At 40.2% G+C, this 27,639-nt stretch overlaps 1 protein-coding gene across 1 annotated transcript in view; it reads right to left on the bottom strand.

Moving 5' to 3' along the window:
• Positions 1 to 207: 207 nt before the first annotated feature.
• The window catches only part of LOC131132437 (chemokine-like protein TAFA-2), a 45,786-nt gene continuing 18,354 nt past the window's right edge, over positions 208 to 27,639 (bottom strand). Inside the window, exons 2-6 of the mRNA XM_058078044.1 lie at positions 19,612 to 19,706; positions 9,844 to 9,999; positions 6,697 to 6,821; positions 6,113 to 6,183; positions 208 to 3,044 (exon numbers count right to left, since the gene is read on the bottom strand). Of these exons, the coding sequence (XP_057934027.1) occupies positions 6,154 to 6,183; positions 6,697 to 6,821; positions 9,844 to 9,999; positions 19,612 to 19,705 (405 nt within the window). The 5' untranslated portion in view covers position 19,706 and the 3' untranslated portion in view covers positions 208 to 3,044; positions 6,113 to 6,153. The remainder of the gene's footprint in view (positions 3,045 to 6,112; positions 6,184 to 6,696; positions 6,822 to 9,843; positions 10,000 to 19,611; positions 19,707 to 27,639) is intronic.

Genomic DNA, 27,639 nt, shown 5'->3' with positions numbered 1-27,639 from the left:
TTACTTACTCCAAACTTTCTCTGTGCTGTTCCATTACTGTTTTCAGCTGCTAATTTCACTACTTGTGGCTTGTCGTCTGCAGATTTGTTTTTGGGGTTCTGTCATTCTCAGTTAATAATAATAATAATAATAATAATAATAATAATAATAATAATAATACATTTTATTTGTATAGCACTTTTCAAAATACTCAAAGACACTTTACAGAAGAATGGAGTTGAATAAAAGCAAGTAAACAGAGTAGAAGACACACCAAAATACAACATTCATTCGTTAATACACAGTTAAAACATGAGAAAAAGCAGGGCGGGGCACAGCAGTCAGATATAAAAAGTTAGATATTAAAAGCAGATTTAAAGAGGTGGGTTGTCACACACACGCACACACACACACACACATATATATATATATATATATATAAATTTTCATTTATACGTGGCTCTGGAGTATAAGTCGCAGGAACAGCCAACCTATGAAAAAAAAAGGGCGACTTATAGTCCGGAAAATACGGTAATTCCAGACAAAATCAGAATCGACAAAACACAAACAGTCAGTGGTTTGGTTGCAACCCAGCAGAAAAGAGGCAAAAATGTCCATCACTGTTTTCATGAATGACGAAGGAAATTAAAGAAAGACAGAAATCAGAGGGTATTTTCATTTTAAAACTGGAGAAGCACTCGGAAAGCGCAGACCTGTCCCCCAAGCACCATGGTCCCTTCCCCCTTATTGTGATTCACACCAAAATAATAATGCTATATTTTTTGGATCGGCCTTTCATATTTTGTAGAACCTATTGGAAACTTGTCCTGTGTTTTTTTTACCCCCAAATCTGAAAATTTCATGCAAATCCATTCAGAATTTTTCAAGTTATTTTGTACATGAACAAAGTGAAAACATAACCTCCACGCTGCAATTGCGCTTTGCGCTACGCTTGGCGTAGGCAATTGAGATTATCAGCAACAGGACATTGCGTCTTTAAGGCGTTTCTTCAGCTTCTATGTCCTTTTTTTTTTTACTCCCCCCCCCCCCAACAAATCCACCTCACCATGCAGCTTGTTTAATTGCTAACCACATAATATTGTGTAACTACTACAAATGGAAGAGTGAAACATTGACTTTCCACGATCTAGTGTTTATTTTCTCTGACAGTTTAATAGCCTTAACGTTGCAGACACTGAAAATATCATCTCTGAGATCAACACTTTGTATACTGACTAGCAGATAGGTAGCACTACCAGAGGCCATTAGGGGTGTCACGGGACAGACGATACACGAGATTGGGTCTATGAGAACAAGATGTTTACTTTCAAGAAAAGTACAATTAAAAAAAGACAATATATACGTACAATTATACTCTTCTGCAGTATGACAGAGACTGTATGACAAAAGGGCTCACTCTGTTGATGTCGTTATTCTATGGATCAAATGCGCCACGATGCTGAAACCTAAGCACACACACAATGAACCCTCTTCCTGCCTGTTTGAAGGCGGGAGAAGAGGAAAACTGATATGCATGCATATGGCAATATGTTGAGGACGGCAAAATTATCGAGATTTTTTTTTTTTTTTTTGGTGAACGAGAAATCTTGTGACACCCCTAAAGGCCACCGTTTTATAACTTTGCAACTCGCCCAAGATCACAAGCGTATCCATTGCACAGATACAGTACACTCATCAGAAATAAAACATGTTTATTGAATTAGTTGCCAGCGTAGACGCTCAAAAACACAAGCCTTGAATTACACAACCACAGTTTATTACTGATCTCATCACTTTGTCAGACAAAAGACATGTTATGTCATATTTGGGTTGAAAACAGTCATGTTAATGTTACTAGTCGCTCTCTGTCTAGTTATATCAAGGGTGTCCAAAGGGCGGCCTTGGGGCCATTAGCGGCCCGTGATTGTTTTTTTTTTTTGTTGATTGGCCTGTGGTACATTGTCAAAATAATTTAACAAGAAAAGATAAATATTTAGAGAAAAAAATTGAAATTATTAAATTATGACGAAAAATAGTATTTTGTTGAAAAAAAAGTTGAAATAAAAGTTGTAATAAAGTTGTAATTTTTGGTAAATTACATTGCAGAAATGTTTTATAATGTTACAAGAATGAAGGCCAAATATGGCACAATTACGAGAAATTCACAAGAAAGTTGAAATATGAAAAAAACTACTGTAATTTTACCAAAAATAAAGTCAAAATATTAAAGGAAAAAAGTATTCTAACAAAAAAAAGTTTATGAAAATAATGTCATGTCAGTACTATGAGAAACTATTTTTGGGAAAAATTTGTTTGACAAAAAAGTTTAAATATTATAATATATATTATAATATTATAATTACTATATAATATAATATATATATAATAAAGTCCTAAATGTATGCATCCTTTCATTTTTCAGAATGTGGCCCTTGATGGAAAACATTTGGACACCCTCGGTCTAGATAGTTACCTACCTGAGGAAACATAGCAGAAAAGTGACTTTTCCAAAGACAAACCAACCATGTTGGCTGGACTGATCCTGACAATGTCGTGAAGATAACAACTCCAGCTATTATTGATGCGATTCTTGCTTCTGAATGCATTTTTATGCAAATCCCTTCACGCGGTTATTTTTAAATGTATAAAGGAAACATGTTGCATAATGACATTCCGGGCAGAGACAGGTCGGTGTGGTTGTGTATTTGAAAAATCCTCCTGAATATCTGCTACTCGGCTACATCATTTCATCTTGTTCGACCTCTGAAGCTACTTTAGAGGTGACAGCCACTCACAACGATTGCAGTCATCTGGCTCAAGAAACCAAAACCTGTAAAGGACATATGACTCTAGAATTGAACATTTAGGCAAAGTTCACCATTTGTATTCCACTACGAGCAGTACGGTATAAGAGCGTGAATCCTGTTGTCCCGTAAAGGCTTCTTTCAAGAAGAAGAGCGTCCCATAGAATCAATTTGGGACTGACCGTTTTCCAAGGATTCGTTTCAGTCCAGAAGAAACAAAGTCTCTATTTACAAAAAAGGTCCTCTTCTCCTTTTGAACGCCTGTGATTAAAACAAAGATGTGTTAAAATTGCTGTAATTCTTCACAAAATCTCAATATGTATATGTTTAACCAAGTACACACTGTACTTGGAGGAGAGATATATACGAGAGTTAAACGAGTTCAAATTCAACTTTCAGCAAAAGAACATTGAAGAAGAAGGTTCAAGGCCCCAGCCTACACATTCTATGACAGGTCACAAATGTTGGCAAAGTAACTCAAAAATTCGCATTATGCAACACTAAACTTGTGATGTACGTGATTGCAAGAATTCCGAGTTAAAAAGGAGTTATCATGTTTACCGTTGTGGCTTTCATTTCACAGACTTTCTCTGGTGATAAGCGTTATCCATCCCTGTTTTTTGGGGCGGGAATGTTTTCAGCTTTCAGGATAAAGATGCTGCTAAGTTAGGTTTGTGCTCCAGACTGGAGGTTGTGCAGATTAAATTGCCTGTCAGCGCATCTCAGAGGCTGACTGGCAGCTCTTTTTTTTTTTTTTTTTTGCTCTCGCTCAAAAAGAACATTCTGGAGAGGGAGGAACACTCGTAACAGCCTTTGTGACGACTACTTTCTATCGATTCAAACCTCTTGTCAGCTGCCACGAAGGATTGACGGACTCGGGGAAGCAATCGCCGAACTTGTTATCGAACTTTCCGTAGGGAGAGAGAATTGCGGAAAGGCGCTCACAAATAGTTTCATTTAACAGACTATCCCACAGCGTCTGACACTTCATGACTCAGCATGTAATACCCATGTCCTCAATGTTTTATAATCATTAGACAAACGGTCAATGACTTAGAGCCAATGTGTTGCTAAGTCCAGTGCTTGATGCTGGTCGTGCTTTTCAACCAATCTGGCTCAAATTTTGCAGACGTGTGCTTGCCACTCCCCTAAAGGTGTGTACCAAATTCCGTGGTTATTCAGCTAAGTATCCGAAAGTATTTTGTAGAGCGCATTGAAGTGTGTGAGAAATTTAGAAGTCAATCCGACTAATGGGGTCAACCTTTGGTGTTTCATAACAGAGCCACCATGTGGCGTATTTGTTAGAAAATAGTAGCACATCTAATATAGTTGGAATAATAATTTCCTCAGTGCGGAAATTTGCATTGTACAGCAGGAAAGAGGACAGAGCGGTTAAACAGTAATAACAGTAATAAAAATCTAAATATAAACAACCTAAAAGTATGAGCAAATTAACAATTTTCCCAGAATTATATACAAATACAGTTAAGATAATATGAAATATAAAATGTAAATGAATGAATGAGTGAAATATATGACCAGTATATACATTATGAGGTAAGGTATCTAATTTCCAGTGGATAAGCCGCTATTTTTCGTCATGCTTAAACCTTGTGGTTTGTATAATGATGTGGCTAATTTATGACTAGAAGCCCACTTCCCATGATGCTTAGAGGATGGATGCCAATAGCTCCTGTTTTGATCTGACAAGTCTTAAGTAAATTGGATCAAGTGTAGGATTATTAGAGCTTGGACCGATCGGACCGCCAATCATCACTATTGTAACTGTTTGATTTTGCATGAGCTCATTTTTCATGCCTGGAAAGTGGGCCGCATGGATTATGTCAGAAAAAAAAAAACACTGTTGTTTTGCTACACTGGGTTCACATGTTGTGTTAAATAAATGTGGCCAGCATGTCCACTCCAAAAGAGTTTTTTTCCTTATAAAAGTCTGACTTTAGATGCTTTATAACCTCGGACGCTTCACTGTCATCCACACCTGCTTTAGAAAGGCTGGACTTTTACACGATGACAAGGACAACTCATGCTAAGGGGCTAATTTGCCTCGAAATGAAAGACACCAAGAGCGATAATGAAAGAGAGACTGACAAAGTGTGTGATGAAGGAATTATGAAACTGTTCACTTGTGAAGAAGAGAACAGGCCCCATAAAAGTAGGCTGCTGGCTGAGCTGCATTAAACGTCTCGTTTAAAGCCATTTACATCTCGATTTGAGTCTGTGATTAGTGCGGCATCAATTTGAGAGCAATTTGCAGCGATCAGAGATAAGGCACGAAGATGCTGTTCGGGACGAGTCATTATCATTATAATTCTTTTTAAACGAAGCTAAAAATACTGAGAAGGGAAACACTTGAGCGGGTGTTGCTTTGTCCTAATTGGTGTCTGACAAGTGCTAATGTAACAAGTAAGGGAGTATTTGCCACCGTGTGTCTGAAGTGAGTTTGGCTGTGAGAATTAACACAGCAGGTGTGTGATGTGCGTTTGTGGAGTCAACACAACGATATGAGTCGAGTTGTGTACGACACCGACTGGGTTTATGATAATTAGGGTATTTTAAAGCCGCAGGCAGGATTATTCGGACATAATACACCTGGAATTTCAGCAGGAGAGGGAACGCTGAGATAGTGCAAAGTCATCTCTCAGCATATTATGTCTGTAAACACTAAATGGATGGTTTTAGTCACTCAAATACGGACAAGCGTATCTCTGCTTACAAAGTGTGTGACAAGGAGAAAAGTTTTGAGAAAAGTGGTTATTCAGCTACACAAAAAATGCAGAAAACGGAAAAAAAACGGGAAAAAAAACAGAAAAGGTGCCCAGTGTTTATGTAACATAAACAGTTTTTTCATTTATAAGTCGCTCTGGAGTATAAGTCGCAGGAACAGCCAACCTATGAAAAAAAGTGCGACTTATAGTCCGGAAAATACGGTAATTGGCGACTCCAAATTGTCCATAGGTATGAATGTGAGTGTGAATGGTTGTTTGTCTATATGTGCCTTGTGATTGGCTGGCGACCAGTCGGGCCTCTCGCCCGGAGACACCTGGGATAGGCTCCCTCGTGAGGATAAGCGGTACAAAATGAATGAATGAATGAACATGTTAAACGTTGTTAAACCCGATGATGCAATACAGCACTATATTACTGCAAGTTCTTTGAGGTAAACTTTTAGGTAATGACTCTGAAATTGATGTACTCCGCTGGATTTACAGTCCTCTCATCAGTCACTCATTATGTCAGCGAAAGTGAGACAGTGAGAAAGTGTTAATGATCCTATCTGGGATGATGCTATATGCATGTATCGTTATTACCTTCACACATTCACCTGGACTCCCTGGTGATGTGCATGATGTTACCAAAGTTGGTCTCTATCTGCGGAAATCTTCTCAGCCATCCATGTAAGAAAGGAAAAAATGTATTTGGTTAACATGGCAGTCAGCAGACTCTATGTCACAAAAAGAAAATAAATAAATATCCCATTTTGAGGTCCCGACAAGTCCCAGAATCAATAGCCCCAGGCTCCAGGCTGCCAGCTCCTGGCAGGTGTGGTGTGGACACTTTAAATAATTAAGTACATGGAGAGAGAGAGAGGCAGCAGCCAAGTCTATGGGTCATCATAACACGGTGAAGGATACGGGCGTCGTGTTACAACGTTAAAAGCAGGTAATTGGAGCGAGTAATTGGCCAGTTTGGGTGCTCAAAGTGTTTGGAAAGTGCTAAGGAGACATGGCAGCCCATTGATTAGAGGCCCCCAGAGGTCCCACTGCAAACATTAGCTCTTTTTAGACCGAGCACAGCGACTGGGATAAATACAAGAGACGCTTGTTGACTTTGACCAAGCCTGCAAGGTCACATTCAACGTGTTCATTTGAACGCTTGTCTCCTAAAATCTTACCTTTGTGGTTTTGATCTTGTTGCCCGTAGCACAGCTCCAGCCCTTCAGATCAGGGAGAACTTTGCATTCTTCGCCGTCAAGGCACGGGTGCATTTGACACCACCACTTCTGCTCCACTATGGAGGCTGGAAGACACATGGACATGCTTAACAAAGTTTACACTTGTACAATTCAACATGACTGAAAAAAGTAGGGGTAGCACATCTTCGCCACGTCTCAGCAATTACTGATCATTTGTGCACTTCCTGTCTTTAAATGTTACCCTTTTATAGAAGGTAAGAAGAGAAAAGATAGCTAAATTCTGTGGAATAAAAGTAAAAGGGGTGTCCAAACTTTTTCCACCAAAGGCACATACTGAAAAAGGAAAGGATGCATTGATATTTTGTACATTTCATTAAAAAAAACTGTATTAAGGTTTGTGAAAAAGTGCATTAGTAGTATGAACTTTGGTCTTTGCTCTTCTTTTCCAATATTTAATTAAATATTTAACCTTTCTTCTTTGTAAATCTTCTTTCTTATTTTTTCTCCAAATTATTTTTCCAAAAATTGCAACTTCATTTTGCTTTGTTTTTCATAAAACATACATTTTCTTAAATATTTCATCTCTATGTCTCTATATAAAAGGACATTGCTTTTCCCCTCATAATATTATGAGTTTATTCAATATGTCAACCTTATTCTCGTACAACTGTTTTTTATAATTGTGCAATTGGGTTTTTTGTTTTTATTTTGCAATTATTTCAACTTTCTTCTTGTAAATATTTGTTCTGGTAACTATGACTTTGTTGTCATGATATTTTGACTTTATTATGTAACATTTGAACTTTTTCAGCAACCAAATTTTTCAAAGATTTTTTTTCTCATAATGGTAAGACTTCAAAAAAATATTTGTCTTTAATATTTTAACTTTGTGCGACTGAAATAAATGTAATACTCAATATTGTGTTTAATATTAGTATCCCAGTAATATTGCGACTTCTTTTTAGATATTTTCAAAAAATTATCTTAATATTAAAATTACAATTTATTGCTGTTTTTCTTGTTAAATTATATTTTTAGAAACGACTCTCTGAATGAAATAAGGTTAAATGATCAGATACTTCTTCCATATACCTTGTACTGTTTCTTAACAGGCTCATATTGGTACGCTCCTTAATCAGTATGTTCCATATTCCCATATTATTATTATCTATATTACTATATTACACATACGCTTCAACTAGCATTAGCAAATGATGATGGTTATTGTGGTCTGTACATAACAGCATAGAGTAAATTGCACTACGTATATCAGCGCTGCGCACGAGGTCAGTGGCGGGCAGATGGCGGACTGTGCAACGGCGACTATTAACAAAAAAGCCAGCGAGGTTTCTTGTTAACGCTAACTATGTGTAGCACATCGTATGCGTTTCAGTTAACAGTTAATGATGCAGAGGTAAATACGATGGCTGGAAACATCTGGAAGCGAGCTGCTTATTCATTTATTCTCATTGTGGCTAGTTAGAGATGCCCACAAATTTGGCTTTGACCTTGGACTCATTCATTAGTGAGGCAACAAGAGGCGCATTGTGTAATGAGAGGTGGATTATTGAGTTTGAAATGATTGTTTGGAGTACAAAACCAGATAAAAACACTGCTAATGTGTGTTAAATGCAAGGTAGCTACTTCCTTCGTATTTTTATATCAATAGCCACAGATTTTAAAGGTTTAATTCAAATCCCCGCATGTCCCCGCCGATGTGATGATTTATCAAAGTGGAGGCTGTGTCACACAGAGCACAGCTAAAGGTAATCCCATCTTGGAGGGGAAAGGGAGAATAATTAAAAGGTTAAGTGCTGGTCATTTTTGCTGAGAACACCCATGAAGCGTTAAACTGTGGCCGGCGTCTCGCAGCTGTAATTTGCAGAAAATGTCAATACTAAAATGTCAGGGAATAGGTCAAACACAATTGGATCCAGAGTTTAGGCAGAGTAGCTGCTTCTTAGACCAAAGCAGAGCCAGCGCTCGTGCTGGGCCTGAGGTCGGACTCATTAGCATGTTGAGAGGCGCATTCTTCATTAAAGGAAACCGTTTGAAGCTTCTTTGGCGACTGTCTCTACTTTGAACATTTAACACATTGTGTGAAAATACTGAGAATTGGCAAGGTCAAGCTAATAAAGTTTTACTGTGGTTCCCCTAATTTAGGTAACCAAAATATTAGAAACAGCGTCATGTCATGTTATGACATATCCACATGTAGTGCGGAAATAACGCAAGCAGAAATGGAGGTAGCAGAGATACAGATGTTGAGGTTCATATCGGGAGTGACCAGGATGGATAGGATCAGGAACGTTACATGTTAGAGGCCTTGGAGATAAAGTCAGAGAGGCCAGACTGAGATGGTTGGGACATGTCCAGAGGAGAGATAGTGAATATATTGGTAGAAGGATGCTGCCAGGTAGGAGGCGTAGAGGAAGACCAAAGAGGTTTATGGATGTAGTGAAGGAGGACATGAGGGTAGTTGGTGTGACAGAGACAGGACAGGGTTGGATGGAGGAAATTGATTTGCTGTGGCGACGCCTGAAGGGAAAAGCCCAAAGGGAAAGAAGAAGACTGAGGGGGCAGCAACTTTGTGATGTCAAATGCATTACTCTTTTGAATGCATATTGTTTTGAGAAGCAATTAGCCGGAACTACTTTCCTCCACGATGAAAACTGATCAGAGTTCAGCTGACGGGAGGAAGTCACTGTTGCACTACACCGTTGATGTCCAAAAATATTTAAAATAAAAAAAAGCCTGTTTCCAATTAACACCCCATCTTTTTTCAGTGAAGGTAAATCGATTAAATTTTAACAGAAAAAACATCATGTGGTTACATTATAGTAATACTGCAGATCAATGGTTTTCAATGGAAATGATGTAATGACAAGGTGTGCTCATCCGATATCAGTGAAAAAGCACAGGATCAATATCAACTTCATAATGCCAATCAGGTCTGCCCTGTGCAATAAACGTGCAATAAAGAGACAGCGTCTCAACACTGCAGCTCACATTGCATTGAAAAAAGTTCACCATAAAGTAAATAATAAACATTACACTGCTGTAGACAGATCCTGGAAGATAATCAAGTACTCATAGCAACAAAAAAAAGATTGTGGTGGATCGTACCATCTACACAGGAAGGGGCCGCTCTGGTGGTGCCGGCCACTTGGCCCGGAAAACAGGAGCACTTGACGGTTTGAGAGCGCTCCTCGATTTTGTTCTTGTTGCAGCAGCGGCGTAAGGCGACTACCTCGCAGGTGCCTGTGGGAACATGCTGCGCCACTGGATGGATGACAGGAAAAAAAGGAGAGGGGGGGGGGACAGTGTTTAATGCTGTTGTGGTGTAGTAAGTTATTACTCTCCACTTGTGGCCTTGGATTGAGTCCCATAAGAGCATCTCTCGGGCCTTTACAGCACCTCTTTTATCTCTCTCAGTGTTAATACTCATTAAAGGAGACAAGCCATTTTCTTTAAACGACTCTCATCTTGTACAATGACTGATTTTCTTGTGTCCTTATTAAGGAAATCACTGCTATCTATAATTCCGGTAATTCAAACACCTCCCATCAGTTGCACACAATATTTCAAGGACACTGTTTATAATAACATAATGCATCTGATCATTAACACAAATACACATACTGCATCTAAGATATATCTGTCAGTTTAAAGCCACAATAAGTAATAGTTCCATTTGAGAATAACACCTTCAAAATGATTTCACTCACATTCTGTCTGCTAATTAGGAGAATACAAACTTTGTCGTCGCCATGCTGGCAACATATCCTCCCCTTTTTTGAGGCGTATAATATCAGTGGATCAGCCAGGAAATCCCTTTGAGTAAAAACAATATATTTTCAAGCTTTGCACACAAGTCCCACTATGTTATAATGCAGTCATGTTTGTCTGAAAGGCTGCACTTGTTTCAGTCACTTGACTGTTACGACCATCCCCGTCTACCCAGACACAGGAAATCGCAGTTTACACTCGCATGCATAGTGTCCTCGCATTGTGTGTGCCGATGAGTAAATAGGTGGTAAAGCGATGTGAAGTATGTGTGAACTGTGCGATGCCAGTGTGCAAAACAATAGCCACGTTTACATGAGGAGTTTTTCTCTTTCTGAATGGAATCTTCCTGAATGACCTCTCCGAAAGCAATGGTATCCATGGAAAGGAATATTCCAAACGCGTGTCTACATGCGCCGCTATAATCAAACAGAATAGTCAATGGGGCATGAACAGTAAAGCGTAAATACCAACATCACGTGATACCGACTTCCTCGAGTTTTTCTTTCACTTGTTGGAATAACTCCATATTGCCAGTTTTTCGTTGGTCCAGTCTTGAAATTTAGTTTGAATCAAAAACAAACTTTCCGCAGCAGTCCAGTGCTGATTGCTCGCCTCCTCCGTTTTTTTTAATCGACAAACGTCTTGAGCTGCATGTAACGTCATATCTCAGCATTCGCTGAAAGAACGTACCCGGGAACAGGAAAAGATAAAGTTCAATCTTACAAATATTTTATAATTAAGCTCGGCACATGTTTTATATAGATATGTATTTTCTTTTTTAATAAAACTGGACTTGTGAATGGCGTATAGAAAGGTTTGGATTCAGTTCCACAGATGGTGGTAAAGCACACGAAAGCTGCTTGCCAACCGCCAATAAACAACAGAAGAAAAACATGACAAAGAAGAACGCAGTATGACAACTTTCCGTTTGAGTGGGTACAAGATATACCTCAATCGGATTGGGGAAAGGAATATTCCACCCCTGGGAATCCGATTATATATTCATTCAGATTGGCACTTTTCTTTCCGAATGAGGTTAGATTATTTCCATTTGAGCAAATAACCCAAATGGAATTGCAATATTTGGGTCCATGTATACATGGCTACTGATGAAATGTTCCAAATTTGTGGCATGCAACCTATATGCCTAAACCAGTGGTTCCCAAACGGTTTCCCCCCCTCAACTAATCACTGCAGTGGTCACTTTTACAGTACTGAATGAGGAGGACTGGTATCGTGGAGGCAGTGATCTGACCATTTCCGAGCCTGGTGACATCATAATATGAATTAGATGAGTGAATTTAGTCCCATGACAAACTTTGGGTCCCACCGATGACTTTTCTCATTTACAGTATGTACGTGTCTGTAACCATTTTCAAGCTACAAGCATTTGAAATAGTAATACCAAAACTGATGGAAAAAACTCTAAAGTGTTATTAACGGGAGCCCCCTTCCCCTGTCAAAACCACTGTGGGAGGTGCACGCGTGTCTCATTGACATTAATGGAGTAGCTTTTCCACCATCTCTCGGAGAAAGTCGAAGTTCTCAAGTAATTTCTGTAGCCTCTTGGATCTTCCTTGTGAACTTCCATTAATAAGTGATCATAGTGCCCAAAGCCATGTCTTCTAGTCAGCAATTCCCTCCCCCACACTGGAAATGCCTTCTTTTTTCTAGTTTATGCTTGATTCCTGCACTTTTTGCATTCTCTTTCTGCAGCAGCGAGAAATGTAGACTGAGCTTTCTTTTGAGATTTTCTTGTACGTCGACATCTTGTACGTCCTTCTGCAAATAGAGGAATTAACGAAGCTACAGTAGGGGGGGATGCCTGCTGTTGCGTGGTGTCTTGCAGGACAAAGCGGGACCTAATAATGCCATGGATGCTTTAAGTTCTGGTACTACACAGTGCTTTAATTTAGGTGTAAATAAGGGTGGCATTCTGTGCCAATGTGCACCATTTTCAGGAACAAATTGCGTACCAAATGCGTAGACAGAACGTAAACTTTCCAGGCTTGCTACTGTATCTATCATGGCGAATGTCACCCGATAATGATGGCGATCGGTCCTCCTCAGCCCACACCCCGACAGACTCAGCTTGACACGTTCAAAGACAGTCAGACACCACACATTTTTCAATACAAAAAACTCTCCAATACAACAGTTCACCGATCCTCTGAAACTGACAACAAAGTGCTTTTACATTTTGTATTACTGTTTCATTTAATGATTGCATTTAGTGATTTATGTTTTAGTACCTTCCTGCTTCCAGAAAATACTGATGATTGAATGATTGACGCATGCCGCGTCCGTCCGATGTATAGAATGGTGCAAGTGCCAGCGCTGCAGAACATAAGAGCCAATTTCCAGATCACACTCATTGTCTGAATTATTTAGAGCCTGAACTGCTCCTGCCTCTATTAGCTGCGTGAGACGTTTCCATGAGGTGTGGCCATATGAAGACACTTCCGTGGTTAAACAGAGATCGGGGGTCCTAATTGGCAGCTTACTTGTTTCACTTCAGGTTCCTTTTGAATGGAATTGTATCGCCTTCCGGGTCCCTGAAGGCACGTTTGGATCCCGAAGCTGTTTAGTGAGATACACGATGGGTTTCTGCAAGCGTTTTGTATTTGAAGGCATTTCAAATGTAACTGCCTCCAAATATAAAAGCTTTGCCAATTTTTTCCCCAACTTCTCCCAAATTCCGGTCGTCCTCCTACGTCTTTCTAACATTTAACGTGTGGGCACTTTTACATTTGCACGTCTCACATGCAAATGCAGATTTGCATCCTCACCAGCGAGGAATGCGCATGAATGCTGTTGTTCAGGTCGACATGCCTGTCCCATAGCCATGAATAGGTTTGACAAACGGATCAAGGGACCCTCTGTCACAGCAGATTTTGAAATGTTAGTTTTCATTGCGAAATAGACACTCCACTGTGACTGCTTTTCTCTGAATCTGCTGGCGGAGAAAGCTGAGTGGGCATTCAAGAAGAGCTTCCATAGCCAATCGGGACCATCACGACACAGCCTCTCGGTGTGAAGCACGTCCCTTTACAGAGAGATTCTGGCAGCTCTTGTTGAGCAAACATTCAAGCGGCTTGACTTGCTCCCGATGTGTTTGTCTTTCTTGCCTTGGTGTAGAGCGTGGATAAGCATTTAGCAACTTTTGGGGAGGCCATGTGCATTCATTGGGGGTGCAATGTTGTCTTTGGATAACTTCATTTTTAAATAGTATTAATAGACAAATCGGTATTTGTTTTTTTTATTTTTGCTGGTTAAGGCATCTAGTTAAAGGATTAACTCATTCAAGATTCTAAATCTGTTCCTCTCGGTACCGGCCATTTTTGTTGATTTTGACTGATTTTTCAAAGCAGACAGAATATTGTGTCCTATGGCTATATAACCCAAAGAAAGATTAGACTTTCATCAGAAAAAAATGTGTTTCTACCTTTTTCCATTCTTTAGTAATCAGCATAACTTTCATTTTGAGACAAATTCTAAACAACGATGCCACTACTTAAAAACCATTAACACGTACACTGATGGTAATATGGAATAATTGCAGTATCTTGCCGTATTTTGATGACTTAAAACACTACTGAAACTTCTTTCCTAAGCGCATTGATACACATACTTATGCTAGTTCCTTCAATAACAACAGCAGCCATCCGTGGGATGGCTGTGTCTTCCAGCACAAGATGTGCGCGTCAGTCCTCAGGTATTGGTAATTGGTAATGGTTTAATTTCATTTGAACATGCCCAAAAGGAGTAGGAAGAAGCAAAGCTTATTAAATCCTACCCCTCCATCTGGTACTTTTACAATCAGTAACTGTTACATTTGTTCACTTCCTGCTTTCCTAACATGGTTTAAGGTTTTGTTTTGTTTTTTTTGTTGTTTTTTTTTGTCCCGTACCAAAGTACGAGGTGATATGAGTATCCAATGACATAATGGGTACCATAGTAAGTGTCAATATAGTGATATATATAGCACATCATGACTGGTTCAAGACTCTTCATCCTTGTATTTAGCAAACATCAACTGCTTGTATTGTTTCTTGAATTGGCTCATGGTTGTGCATTGTTTGAGGTCCTTACTCAATCCATTCCATAGTTTGATTCCACATACTAAAATGCTATGGCTTTTTAACGTAGTCCTAGCATATAACTGTTTCAAATGTAGTTCTTCCCTGAGATCATATTTCTCCTCTCTTGTAGAGAAGTATTGGATTACTTTTTTAGGTAATTGGTTATGACCCTCATGAGGAAAAAGCGGTAGAAAATGAACCTATACCAGCCTCCCTGGGAAAGTCTATTCCAGGGTGCTGGAGAGAACGGTACGACCTTTGGTCGAACCTTTGTTACAAGAGGTCCAATGCGGTTTTCGTCCAGGTCGTGGAACACTGGACCAGCTCTACACCCTCACGAGGGTGCTCGAGGGTGCATGGGAGTTTGCCCAACCAGTCTACATGTGCTTTGTGGACTTGGAAAAGGCATTCGACCGTGTCCCTCGTGGCGTCCTTTGGGGGGTGCTCTGGGAGTACGGGATTGGTGGCGCGCTACTACGTGCTATCCGGTTCTTGTACAAACGGGGCAGGAGTCTGGTTCGCATTGCCAGTCGTAAGTCGAGCCTGTTTCCGGTAAACGTTGGCTTCCTCCAAGGCTGCCCTTTGTCACAGATTCAGCAAGTTGAAGTATTTGTGATTTTAGAAATAAGGAGTTGGTATGTTCTCTGTAGGCGGCATTATGAATTATCCTTACTGACCTTTTTTGCAGTACATTTAGCGAGTGAAGATTGCTTTCATAGTTATTACCCCATATTTCCACACAATAAGTAAGATATGGTAAAACATGCTGACAGTAAACGAGCATCTTGCTGAGTCTTTGTAGCGAAATTGACAGGCTCGCGCTTAGCTTGTCGTCATGTTAGTTTCTTGTGTTAGCAGCTACAATAATAATATCGCTGTAGCTTGGTTAATATAACGCTGTTGGTGTTTTTGAGTTTCTTGTGTCAAAAGACGTATTTCCCATGATGTCTTTTGTTAGCTAGCTCATATTAACTAGTTATCTTGTGTTGTAATGCACAGAAAAGTTAAATAAATATGTGTTCATGCTTTTGAATGATCGACAAAATTCCCCAAAAAGTATAATTCCCCTTTAAGCATTACCAGAATGATGATGATGATAGCAATGTTGCTGTAGCTTGTTTAATATGCATGTCAAATTATATGTAAATGCAGCGATTTTGGTGCTTTATGGAGTTTTTTTCAGAAGGCTTTATAGGCGGATTAAGTGTTTTAACTTGAGGTGTCTCCTTTTATCCGTTTTGATATCTTTAGAATGCACACACTGCGTTAATAACCATGCCATTGCCTAAGTTTGACTTTAATATCTTAAATAACTAACAAGGAGTTAAATGTGACTTTGCAACATATTTAATCAGGGGTCTACAGTATTTACATAATGATGTAATAATGCCTAAACAACTCACTTCGGCACATCAGAGCACAGCACTTTATGCATAATTGTACTAAATGCCAGGCATCCTATGAAGGGAATGAGTAGTCGGCATACTAATGTCGTAGTGACTCTACCTGACTGAAGTCTGAATAAAACATTCCTCAGCTGTTCCGTTGGTGTCGGGGTGGAATTTAAATGGAGTTGTGTGAGTCACTGTGACTCATTTTTTACACACAGCTTCTCCATGCACACTAAGCGAGCCGTTGAGAGCGACATTTGATCATCCCGAGAAACACCACGGCATCAACCTGATACCCGACTGTGAACGTTTTTTTTTTTCCTGAAGGAAAATGTTGTCTCACTGAATCCTTTCAAGGGAGATTGCTTTCATTGAGATTTTTTTAACTCAGTCTGGTGGTGAAAATACCTGGCTTAGGTGCGGAAAGTGCAAATGATGCATACTTTATATCGTTCACAGTGCTGATGGGAATGATAATGTAATCATTGCTGTGCTGCAGAAACACTGCTTTGCACCACTCAGTCATGCTCTTCATGCTTCATCAAGGCACCTTTGTTTGCTGATATTGAATAATTATTGATCATTCTCATTATAAATCAGAAGTCACCAGGCAGATAGAAACTGTATTTAAGTGATATATACACAGAATTCATTATTGAACTGATTTAATGCAGACCTCCGCCAAGGCATAAGATTATGTCCCCTGCGTCATCAATAAGTAAATGTCCATTTAGTTGGACCACTTTCAGATTTTGGGCCGTTTTTTATGAATTGAGTATGAACTTTTTTATCTCCTTATCTAAATGTCATGAGTATATATATACCTTACAGGAATGACTACAGATCGCTAAAATATCGCTTAGTGTTAAGTACATATCATATCAAAGTGCACATTAAAACATTGATTGTACATGACATAGTTTAATGTAGTTTTTTTATTTCCCTGTCTGCAGCCCACCCAGAATAGATCAGCCACCCACTTTTGGGTCCCGCTCCACCATTTGTTCTAAACAACTTTTACAGTAGAGTTTCACAAATTATTTTAGCATGGCGACGATACGGTACACGAGATGAGTGAAAAACATATGATATTATATTGCAATCTACGAAAGCCATTACACCCTTCTACACTGTGTATGCTAGCAGGATTGACCCACCGAGGCAGAGACTGTATGACCGACAAACACGCTCACTCCGATCATGCCGTTGTTCTATGGAACAAGGTGCTGAAACCAATGCACGGAGTGAACTGAGAAGCATGGCGATATATTGAAACCGGCAAAATGATCAAGTCATTTATTGTGTGATTCATTTGTTTATTTATTATCGTACAAATTCTAGTGCCCATGAGTTTCTTTCCGAACGAGAATTCTGGCGAGAGCTTGTGTGTCGAGAGCTCTTAAGTGTGACATTCACTGTCAATATGCGGGCACCCATTGTAAAGCTACCATGTTGCGCTTACAGCGACTGTAAACAAAGCTCACTAACAAACCCCACCCCCCGGCAAAGGTAATAAATAGATAGTCCCGCACTGGTGATGAACTGAATTCACCCATTTTCCTTCTTCCTCCTTCTTTTATCTTTGGAAACAAATTAATTTGGTGTATTTTGGATGTTCGCTCGGCTGCTTGCATGCCTTGAATTACAACAGCTTTACAGGCACAGACACAACGCACAGGGGAAATTAGCGATGCCGCGATGGTTATCAGAGAGAAATAGGATGTGAGATTATTCGCATCCACTTCCTGCTGGAATGATGAGCGCCTTGAGTGCGCGTCCCTGCCAGTCAAAGGCGAGCCCATCAAAGAGGTACACTCTCGCCTAATTGGTCGACAAAGGAAGAGAAGTGCGTATCTATCATGCTCGCAAATGGACATCCTGTCCGCCAGGAGCGACGCCTGTACGCCACCAATTACCGGCGGCTGTGTGTTGTCAGCGCGGCCGTGGAGTGATCAAACATGTAGCTTGGCCTCCACTTGTAATGTTACCAACTTGCCATAATTGATCTCGCTGGGTTTACAAAGCTTGACAACACTTTTAATGAGAAAGGGATTGACGCCAGTTGGACCCGATACAATTAGCTCAAATTACTGAAGGGGGATATTTTGTATTTTTATTTTTCACGTCCTGTTGGTTTGGAAAGTGAACAGATGGATGGCAGCTGAGCCAGATCTCACAAGAGTGGCTGACATTTGAGCATGGGTAAAGTTGTGACAAAAGTGGGCATTTGGTAGGAAAGTTTTTTTTGTTTTTTTTTTTATATTTGATTGACATATTGACGTGAACATGCAGCAAAGCCAACCATGAACCCCGAGGCCATCACTTTCCGCTAATCTCTACCCAAGTGCCATGAATATAAAGTTTCCAATGTCACAGCTTCACGGTCTTTGAAGCAAAAATATATCGGACTAAATTTTGTTGGGCACTACTTTTAGATGAGTAGCCATTTGCTGCGCTGCTGTGTCTAATCCGCATATATATGTGAGGCTGATTGAAAATCATCCAAGGTGCCCTTGTCTTCTATAATAATTAAGGACAAAGTCACCAGGCTCAACGGTGTGGATGTGTTTTTAATTGTTCAACAGTGGACACACATGCAGACAGCTATGCTTGGAATTCATGTGAATTAATTATTTTGTTACACGACAGAAAAGAGGCAAGGCATGACTGCTTTTGTCCTGATTTAAAACAGCCTTTTTAGGATACAGTGGAACCTCTGAGAAAACTAATCAAGTTTTCTGATCAGAAGGAATGTAAATCCAGTTAATTTGTTCAACACGCCCAAAAATATTGTCAAAAAAAAACAAAACATGGATGAGTGAGGGAAGAAGACAGAAGAGCCTAAATTCAGCATTTTCAAGCATACAAATGGAAAAATGAACTAAATGACTTGAGGCAAAACAAATGAAGCATTGTAATTGTGAATGTAGTATTCTACACTGGCCACTAGGTGTCAGTAATTGTTCAGTGAGACAGGCATCAGGTATGATCGTCATTGCGGGTTTCAATGAAAATTCACGAATCGTGGTTGGGTCTCGAACCAATTAATGATGAACAAGGGACGACAGGTAGAGCCTTCTCCATCGCTGCCCCACCCTCTGGAATTCTTTGCCCCTTTCACTCCGTGCTTGCCCTGATCTCCCCACCTTCAATAAACAACTCAAAACCCACCTGTTTAAATCCGTTTTAATGTCTAACTTTTTATACCTGACTGCTGTGCCCCGCTTTTAGCCTTGTTTTTAGCTCTGAATGAATGTATAGATGTTATATTTTAATGTCTACTACTCTGTTTTTTTCTTCACTGTAAAGAGTCTTTGTGTATTCTGAAAAGCGCTATACAAATAAAATGTATTATTATTATCATCTGTAATTAAAATATATCTCAAATATATACACGGCCGCTCTATTTTGAGACTTGTTTTTTGGGAAAAATATGTCGCATGAATGTGTGACTGACAGGAAGAAAAGCTCTAACTCATGTATAAATCTCAAGACACCACATATGAGATGACCTGTCTTCTTCCGACTGTTTTCTGGAGGAAAACATAGCTTCTTATATCTGGATGGGTGCAGTCTATGACACGCCGCAACAATAGCACATTGAGTGGCAAAATGTATCCTCGTGTACTCACCTGTCGAGCCCTCAGACATGTCCCAGATGCTGATGGCAAGGACCATGATGAGTAAAAACCCTTTGCATCCAACCTGCGTGTATCGCTCACTCATCCTGGCAAAGAGAAACGGTAGGTTACTAGCCTATAAGCAAATATCAAGTGTAAACACATTAGGTCGTGAGAAGCAATGTATAATAAAGATATAATAGTTCATCCCCAAACCTTCATTTCCCCCCCATCCTGTCTTCGAAACAAGAACAGAAGGTGACGACCCTCCACTGCCCCGCCAGGCTCCCATAATCTTAATCCATCCCACCGCTGTACCTTCTACCTCCCACTAAATGAAGAGGTGGAGTTCCATCTGCCACACTGCGTGGAATCTTTGACAGACAGCGGTCACATTTCCAAAAAAACAGGAGAAAAAAAATACTGGAATGCCGCAGCAGTAATTACTGGAAGAGGCCCGATATCGAATGGTGCAAGCGTGCACTGTTACAAGCTGCGTTTACGCCTTACTCACTGACCCCTTCCTTTTTATCTTGCCGGCTCATTGACATATAGATTGTCTAAACCTCGCAGGGATTCTCATGTTATTTGCGTAACTAATTAAAGTTATTTTGGATGCGCAAGCGTGAGCTTCTGTGGAGGACTTCAAATCGAATGTTGTTGGTCTCCGACAGACCCCAAAGTTCAGCATTTCTTGTTACTATTGCAGTAAATTGATTCTTTACAAGGTCTTGGTTTATAATGAATCCCAACTTGCCCCTCTTGCTTACTGGACTGCATGTAGGCTGGGTTGGCAAAATTCTGGAACTTTTCATAGTTTTAAATGCAACAACAAAGTCGATACTATTTTTATAATGTATATTACTTTCAGGTCGAGTGGTTAGCGCGCAGACCTCACAGATAGGAGGACCAGGGTTCGATTCCACTCTCGGCCATCTCTGTGTGGAGTTTGCATGTTCTCCCCGTGCATGCGTGGGTTTTCTCCGGGTACTCCGGTTTCCTCCCACATTCCAAAAACATGCTAGGTTAATTGGCGACTCCAAATTGTCCATAGGTATGAATGTGAGTGTGAATGGTTGTTTGTCTATATGTGCCCTGTGATTGGCTGGCGACCAGTCCAGGGTGTACCCCGCCTCTCGCCCGGGGACAGCAGGGATAGGCTCCAGCAACCCCCCCCCCCCCCCCCCCGTGAGGAAAAAGCGGTAGAAAATGAATGAATGAATATTACTTTCATGGAAACTCCAATTCACTTCCAAATCAGTTTTCTCTCATCATCTACCTCCTGAGCCACTGCTGCTGAAACATCAATTGGAAAGTTTCAGAAGCTAAAGCAATGGTAGGCAAACTGCGACCCGTCTTAATCTGGCCCACTGAGCATTTCCAAAAAAATTTTTTTAAACCTTTAATGGAAGAAACTTTCGCCAGAAACATGACTTGCACTTCATTAATATATTGTTTTTGCAGCTGGACTACCTAGAATACCTTGCAGGCATTTTGAAATAACAATTTTTAGTTGTGTTGTTGTTTATCACCAAGGTAGCACTAGTTAATTTATGCGTTGTGTTGTGTTGTTGTGTATGTCACCCACTTCCTCAACTGTTCTTTCCTTTTCGAAGGAATGTTTTGCGGGGATTGGAGCATCATGTTTACAGTATGTTGAATGACGTGTCGTTGACGTGTTTGCTCTAATAGTTTCCCACTGGACACAGACTGACTTTTGACGTTCACCTTCACACGGACAGATTTATGGCTGGTGGTTTGAAAGCTGGGAATGGCAATGGCTCAATTAGAACGCGTGTGAAAAAAGGGTCACTGATGACAAAGTACAGGGTTGTTCGCCACGGCATCATTTGATAGCCGCTCTCTACAGTGAGGGTGCAGTTGTACAAATGGTGTCTCATTGTCCCTGAGTGTGTTGTGTTGTGGTGCAGCTGCAGTGTCAGCCTGTCTCTTAGCTTGACCTTGTAACACCCATTCAAGGCAACAATATTTGTGCTCTTCAAAGCACACTTTTTTTTGCTCTACAAGGCTGGAATCAGCCTTTCAGCCCAATACGGCCATGGAGAAAAGTTAGGAGATATGGCCACTTTTGTCATTTTTATTTGTGACAAATTGTTGTGTTTTAATTTTGCACTTATATTGTGTATTTACCTGATATCATTGATGCTATTTACAGTATATCGAACCTTTCATGGGACCCCAAGCTGCAAAAAAAGCTCAATCCCATATTGATAATAGTGATGTCAAGACATTTAAAAAAGAGATTAATTTGATCAATTGGAGGAATTAATTAATTTTGATTAACTAACTCTTTAACCTCCTTTAATATTTTTAAGTGAGATTTAAAGAGATTAATTTGATCAATTGCAGGATATTTTGACCTCTAATATTTTTAAGAGATATTTAAAAATAGATTAATTTGATAAATTAAAGATCATAATTAATTGATCTGTTTTTTTATCTCACTTTTTTTTTTTTAAAAACCTTGAGGTATTTTCATTCATTCATTTCATTCATTACATTATTGTGGCAAATTATACATGGGAAAAAAGGAGGTTTCATTAATTACTTTATTGTTCTTAAAGGGGACCTATTATGTTTTTTCTACTTTTCTGACCTATAAATGTAGTTAGAATGTTGTATTCTCGTGCAAAACGAGGTTATGAGCATTTGGAAGTGAGCCCTGAAAGAAGTTTGGGATGGCTCAAAACGCTCGGTTTCAGAGGGCGTTGCAAAACTGTACCTCTGTGATGTCACAGAGGAGTGGACTTCCTTATGGGTGTGGCTGTAGGCACCGTATGCCGAGTTTGGTTGTCATTGTAGTTGATGGGTCACTGGACGCAGATTCCAACACCTCTGTTAACCCTTTGTCTTCCACTATGGGCTTGTAATTCATTGCTACCTACTTGACGGGAACATTCATCAGCTCGTGTGTCTAGTTTATTTTGCCCAAGTACTTTGCCATGGCTCGCCAAATTTCCTTCGCTGCTAATGTTAGCTGTGATGTGGTAGGCTAGACTTAGGCTGCTTGGTGGTAGGTAAACGTCTCCCAACAAAGAAGACATATCACTATATCTCACGCACTCTATTTCTATTTCCACACGTCTCCTCACTTTGCCCTCCCAACTACGGCGAGAGCTGATCAGCTGATGCTAACCCAACCCAGACACAATGGCAGCCAATCTGTGTCCATCTGTGTGGCTGAGCATTGTTTTCCAAACTCACACACAAGATACCCAACACATAACAACGCAATTCAAAGAAAAAAGAAAACCCAATCATGATCTGTAATTAATTAATCACAATTAATGGTGTAGGAGCTATTTATTAGTGTGTTCCTAGGTTTCTGATATCTGTTGATTTATTTTTTTGTTGTTGTTGTTTTGTTTGGATTACTTGATAATATTTTCTTGTTAGTTATTTATTTATTTGTTTATCTATCATATTTTGTTTGGGTTAATTAGTAGTTAATTTCTGGGTTTATTTCATTGGATAACACCCTGGGCACCTGCAATATATTTAGGTAGGCAGTGCTCACAGGACCAGCATGCACCGGGGTGGGCCTATGGTTTTTGTACCAGCGCAAGAGAGGCAACAGGAAAAGGCCCTTGTTCCTTTTTTGTTTGTTTGTTTGCTTGCTCGGTAATAAAAGGAAAGAAGAAGAAACGGAACAAGATTGTTTGGACAATGACTCTTTTGCCTGCGTAAAACAAAACCCATGGTGCATCAGTGGCCTTTTGATTATAGCATAAGTTACGTTTATTATTTTAGTGAAGGACAAATAGCCACTACAAATGGTTTAATTTGACACCCCGAATTGATAATACTACTACTTCCTACTATGATATGGAAGGGAGGGGGCAGTGGGTGCAATAAGAAAAGTGATACTAATTGAGGTAAATTACACATAATTTGTGATCAGTAGCCCGTATTCCTCCCTTCACTATACCCTACGGTGAGCTTTACAGAACCTTCAAATGCAAATGGACACCTCTACAGAGGAATAATACAGTCTCTCATTACTGCTGCTGCCTCTGTAGTGCGTGTGCATCAACAGTATGTGCTCAGATTCATGTTGTGCTTGACTTTCATCCTTTCCGTGATGAATAGTCTCTGCTATAGGGATCACATTTCCTTTCAAAAGCACAAAGAGAATGTGAAAACAGAATGACGCTAAAGTCCTCCACATCTGACCAAAAGTGTGACCTTTTTGTTTTCCCACTTGAATGGCAGCGGTACAAATAATCGTGCTTTGCAAGAAAAAAAAAAAAAAGAATCCACTCGACCTTGCCTTTCACATACACCAACATGACTGCAACTGGACAAGCCCTGCAATGTCTGATTGGCTTTGAAGTACATGAAAAAATGAAGGTAACACATTATCCTTCACTGACGTTTTTCATTCGGGTTTCAACCATGGCCTATATTACAGCAGATGTTTGTAGACGGGGAAGAAAATTGATGTCACTCACAACTGTTTTAATAGTGGCTATAAAATCAATGTTGTTGGTCGTTTGGTCAAATAATAGCAGGTAAACTGTAATTAAATACGCTTTCAGCAATGCGTAATTAAAGTAGACTGTTTGAGTTACTTGGAGATCCTAAACGGTTTGATTTGATGGCCGCACGGTGGGCACGTTTGTACCACTTTGGAAGGAAAGCTTACTAAAAAGATTTTTAAAAAGGCTTTGCTACTAGTGGTGTGTCGGTCATGAACGATCGGGTCAAAAGAACGAGTTTAGGTCACCGCCCCTAAAATACCCGTTCAGTCCATTCAGTTGCAAATGCTTTTTTTTGATTGGCTGGAGAGTCAGTTCACCGTTCCTATCTGCATGCTTGCCTGTCATATCCTATCGCCGCACCTCGCTCTGTGGGTGGGGTTACCTGACTGAAAGACCGAGACCGAGAGATTGACCGACACTGTCTGTGACCTTGTTCATTCCATTCACAAAAAAGAACTAGTTCTTTTGACCCGTTCGTTCATGACTGACACACCACTAATCATCTCGCGTTGTTGCACTGTTGAGTCGGAACGAAGGTGAACATGAGTGAACGGACTGACTCGACACGGCTGACCGGGTCTATGCACAGGGGGAGATCACAGGCTAACGACCAATTGACTGGAATGACCGAAATGAACAGATCTTTTTACTGAATGAACCGGAATGATCCGGTTCACTGAAATGAACGGTTTTGCCCACCACTATTTGCTACGTGTCTTAAAATAAAATATGGAGCTCGTCCGAGTATCCGTGGGGCATCTAAAGACGGGGGATCTGTAGGTTTGATCCTTTTCTTTATCTTCAGGGAATCTTCAGACTAATACAATATGGCCGTGAAGGAGACAGGCGTGGCCAAACACAGCCCATGAGCATTAAAGCTACAGACACGCAAAACAGCATGTTCCCAAGAGGGCTTACTAAAATAAAATGACTTTTAAACAGTACAGATATATAGGAGAACATTTGGTTGGTAGCATAGCATAGTGAATTAAGGCTGACGTTGATTAGACTGGATTTTGTGAGACTGAGAGAACTTTTGTCAATGTATTAAAATCAGCTGCCTTCTTTTTTTGTACATATTCTCTCAAGCATTTAACGCTTTCCTGAAATATCTTGCTTGCAAATCAGCTTTAGTCGTAAACCCGTAAGCGCTTTCAACTCAAGCCGGTAAACATTTTAAAAAGTGTAAGATTCAATTTCCACTTTTCCTCTCAATGGAGGGGATAAAAACGCTGGAAATGCACAAGTCTGTAATCCACAGTATGCCAGATATTGCAGGGCAGGCGCAGAAGCCGAAAAAAGCTGGACTTTTCCTTCTCGGTTTCTGCAGCTGGATTCGACACAGGGATTTAACCCCCCCTCTCCTCCTTCCCTTCCGTCTTCTATCTCACTCTTTACTTGGAGCGTGACTGAGACTGTCACCTCGGACGGCTGCAGGCAGCCGATTGCTCCATGTGAGAACAAACATGTCTCATTTGCCAAAACACAGATGTTCCCTTCTGACAGTCGAGGAGGGAAGCACTCAACCCCGTCGCTCGAGAACAACGGCGCTGTTCTTTGTCGCCGGGCTCCGCGAAGCAGCGAAAATCCATGTCAAGTCGCTTCGATCGCCAGATATGGTAGCTGTCATGGCTGTTTTTGAAGCATGAACTCCGGTCTAGAAAATAAGCAATGCTTTAGCACGTTGTCCTGATGGCTCGCTAATCAAATCATTACACACCAGCCCGCAGCGACGCTTAGCAACTCCAGACGCCGGCGTGTCAAGCAGGCGAGAGTGGACGCGAGGAGGCTCACTCGACTCCTCGGGCCTTTGCTTCACTTCTGATCTTCTGCTCATATCTGATCATTTTTGGATGGGCGCTCATATCAGTGCTGAGATGCAATTCATCACATAGCAAATCACGACCGGAGCAGTATCTTTGTGACTTTGTGTCAGCTCTGTGGATTACTGTTAATAATTGACAGACCGGCAAACAAACTAGTTTCTTTCTTACAGATACCATATTGATGCACAATGCTTATTTTACTGTGATGCCACTGGGTGAATTTCACAAATAAACACTGCAATATGAAATACATTTAGACAAGTCACAGATTTATTTTAAACATTTTGTCTCAACAACATTTTTCAAAAGCTATTAGTACCGGTGGGCTCACAGCTATGAGACCCGAGTTCAATTCCACTCTCGGCCATCTCTGTGTAGAGTTTGCATGTTCTCCCCGTGCATGCGTGAGTTTTCTCCGGGTACTCCGGTTTCCTCCCACATTCCAAAAACATGCTAGGTTAATTGGCGACTCCAATTATGAATGAATGAATGAATATTAGTACCGCCATTATCCTGCAGATCAGTGGTTCTTAGTCCATCCTTTTTACAGTCACATATGCCTTCAGACTGTTAGAAGTAGAACATTTTGTAACATTGTCTTATTCTTCTATGAGTGGTTGATTTTATAAATATCACATATTTTTGGGCTGCATGTGTGGGTGTTTTTGCTGGGATTTACAAGTGTCCCCGAATGCAGCGGCAACTTGTGTCCGAGGATTTACGAGATGAACATGAGCAAGGAACAACTTGCCGCTCTGTTTCCTTCCCGCTGCGGTCTCCTCGCACTGTGAGGTGTTCAGGTGCACGCTTCATTTTGAGAAATTGACGTACCCCTGGGGGTACACATACCCCACTTTGAGAACCACTGCTATAGATGATTTTGTCTGATCTTTCATGACAAAGAATATTGTGTTCTATGGCTGTATATATTTTTTGCTTTTGTGGCAGTTCTAATATCATAAAAACCTCTACCAATATAAACAATACAAAAAATGGGTTGTTTTACATCTACAAACGTGAACTATTTACAATTACCACCTAATGGCTTGAAATTGCTCTAAAAGTGACATGCGTTAGTGCAGAGTTGTGTCATCACCTCTGTTTGGTATTGAATGAGTTAAAAAAAAAAATAAACACGCTCAGCTATTACAACATGTCTGACTAATAGCACTAATACAATTTGGAAAGCTGCACATTTCCATGTGGCACAAACATCAGTGTGAAAAGTGTGAAACTCTGGAACAATACCACACAATTCCTGAAGTGTGCTATTAGATTAGCCGTAATGAAAGAAGACCCATAAAGTCATTGTAAATTGCTTATTTATGATCCAAAGGCCAAACCCTGGAAATAATACCAAACCACAGACATACTGAGACAGCAAGCTTTTCACTGGCGCTCTGGTATCAATATCGGCAGAAAAAAAATTATTCCGATATGATCTGATATCTCTTTGGACATCCTGACTAAAAACACAGCAGGAAGCGTGTGATGTCATGTACTAAAGAAACCCGACACACATGTGGGCCAACTGCTTATGCGCTCAAATATTATCCAAAACTGTCAGTAATGTTAGTAAAAGTTCCTTTTGAAAGGCAGAAGCCTGCTAAGCACAAACACTACAGTACTAAAAACTTCCATTTTTACAAAAAGCAACATCAATGTTTTGTTCAAATCTTCTATCTACTACCCTGTGCGTATAGAGCCATTCA

This window comes from Doryrhamphus excisus, chromosome 7, assembly GCF_030265055.1.
Source record: "Doryrhamphus excisus isolate RoL2022-K1 chromosome 7, RoL_Dexc_1.0, whole genome shotgun sequence".
Taxonomy (NCBI): Eukaryota; Metazoa; Chordata; class Actinopteri; order Syngnathiformes; family Syngnathidae; genus Doryrhamphus; species Doryrhamphus excisus.
This window is presented reverse-complemented; position numbering and strand designations above follow the sequence as displayed.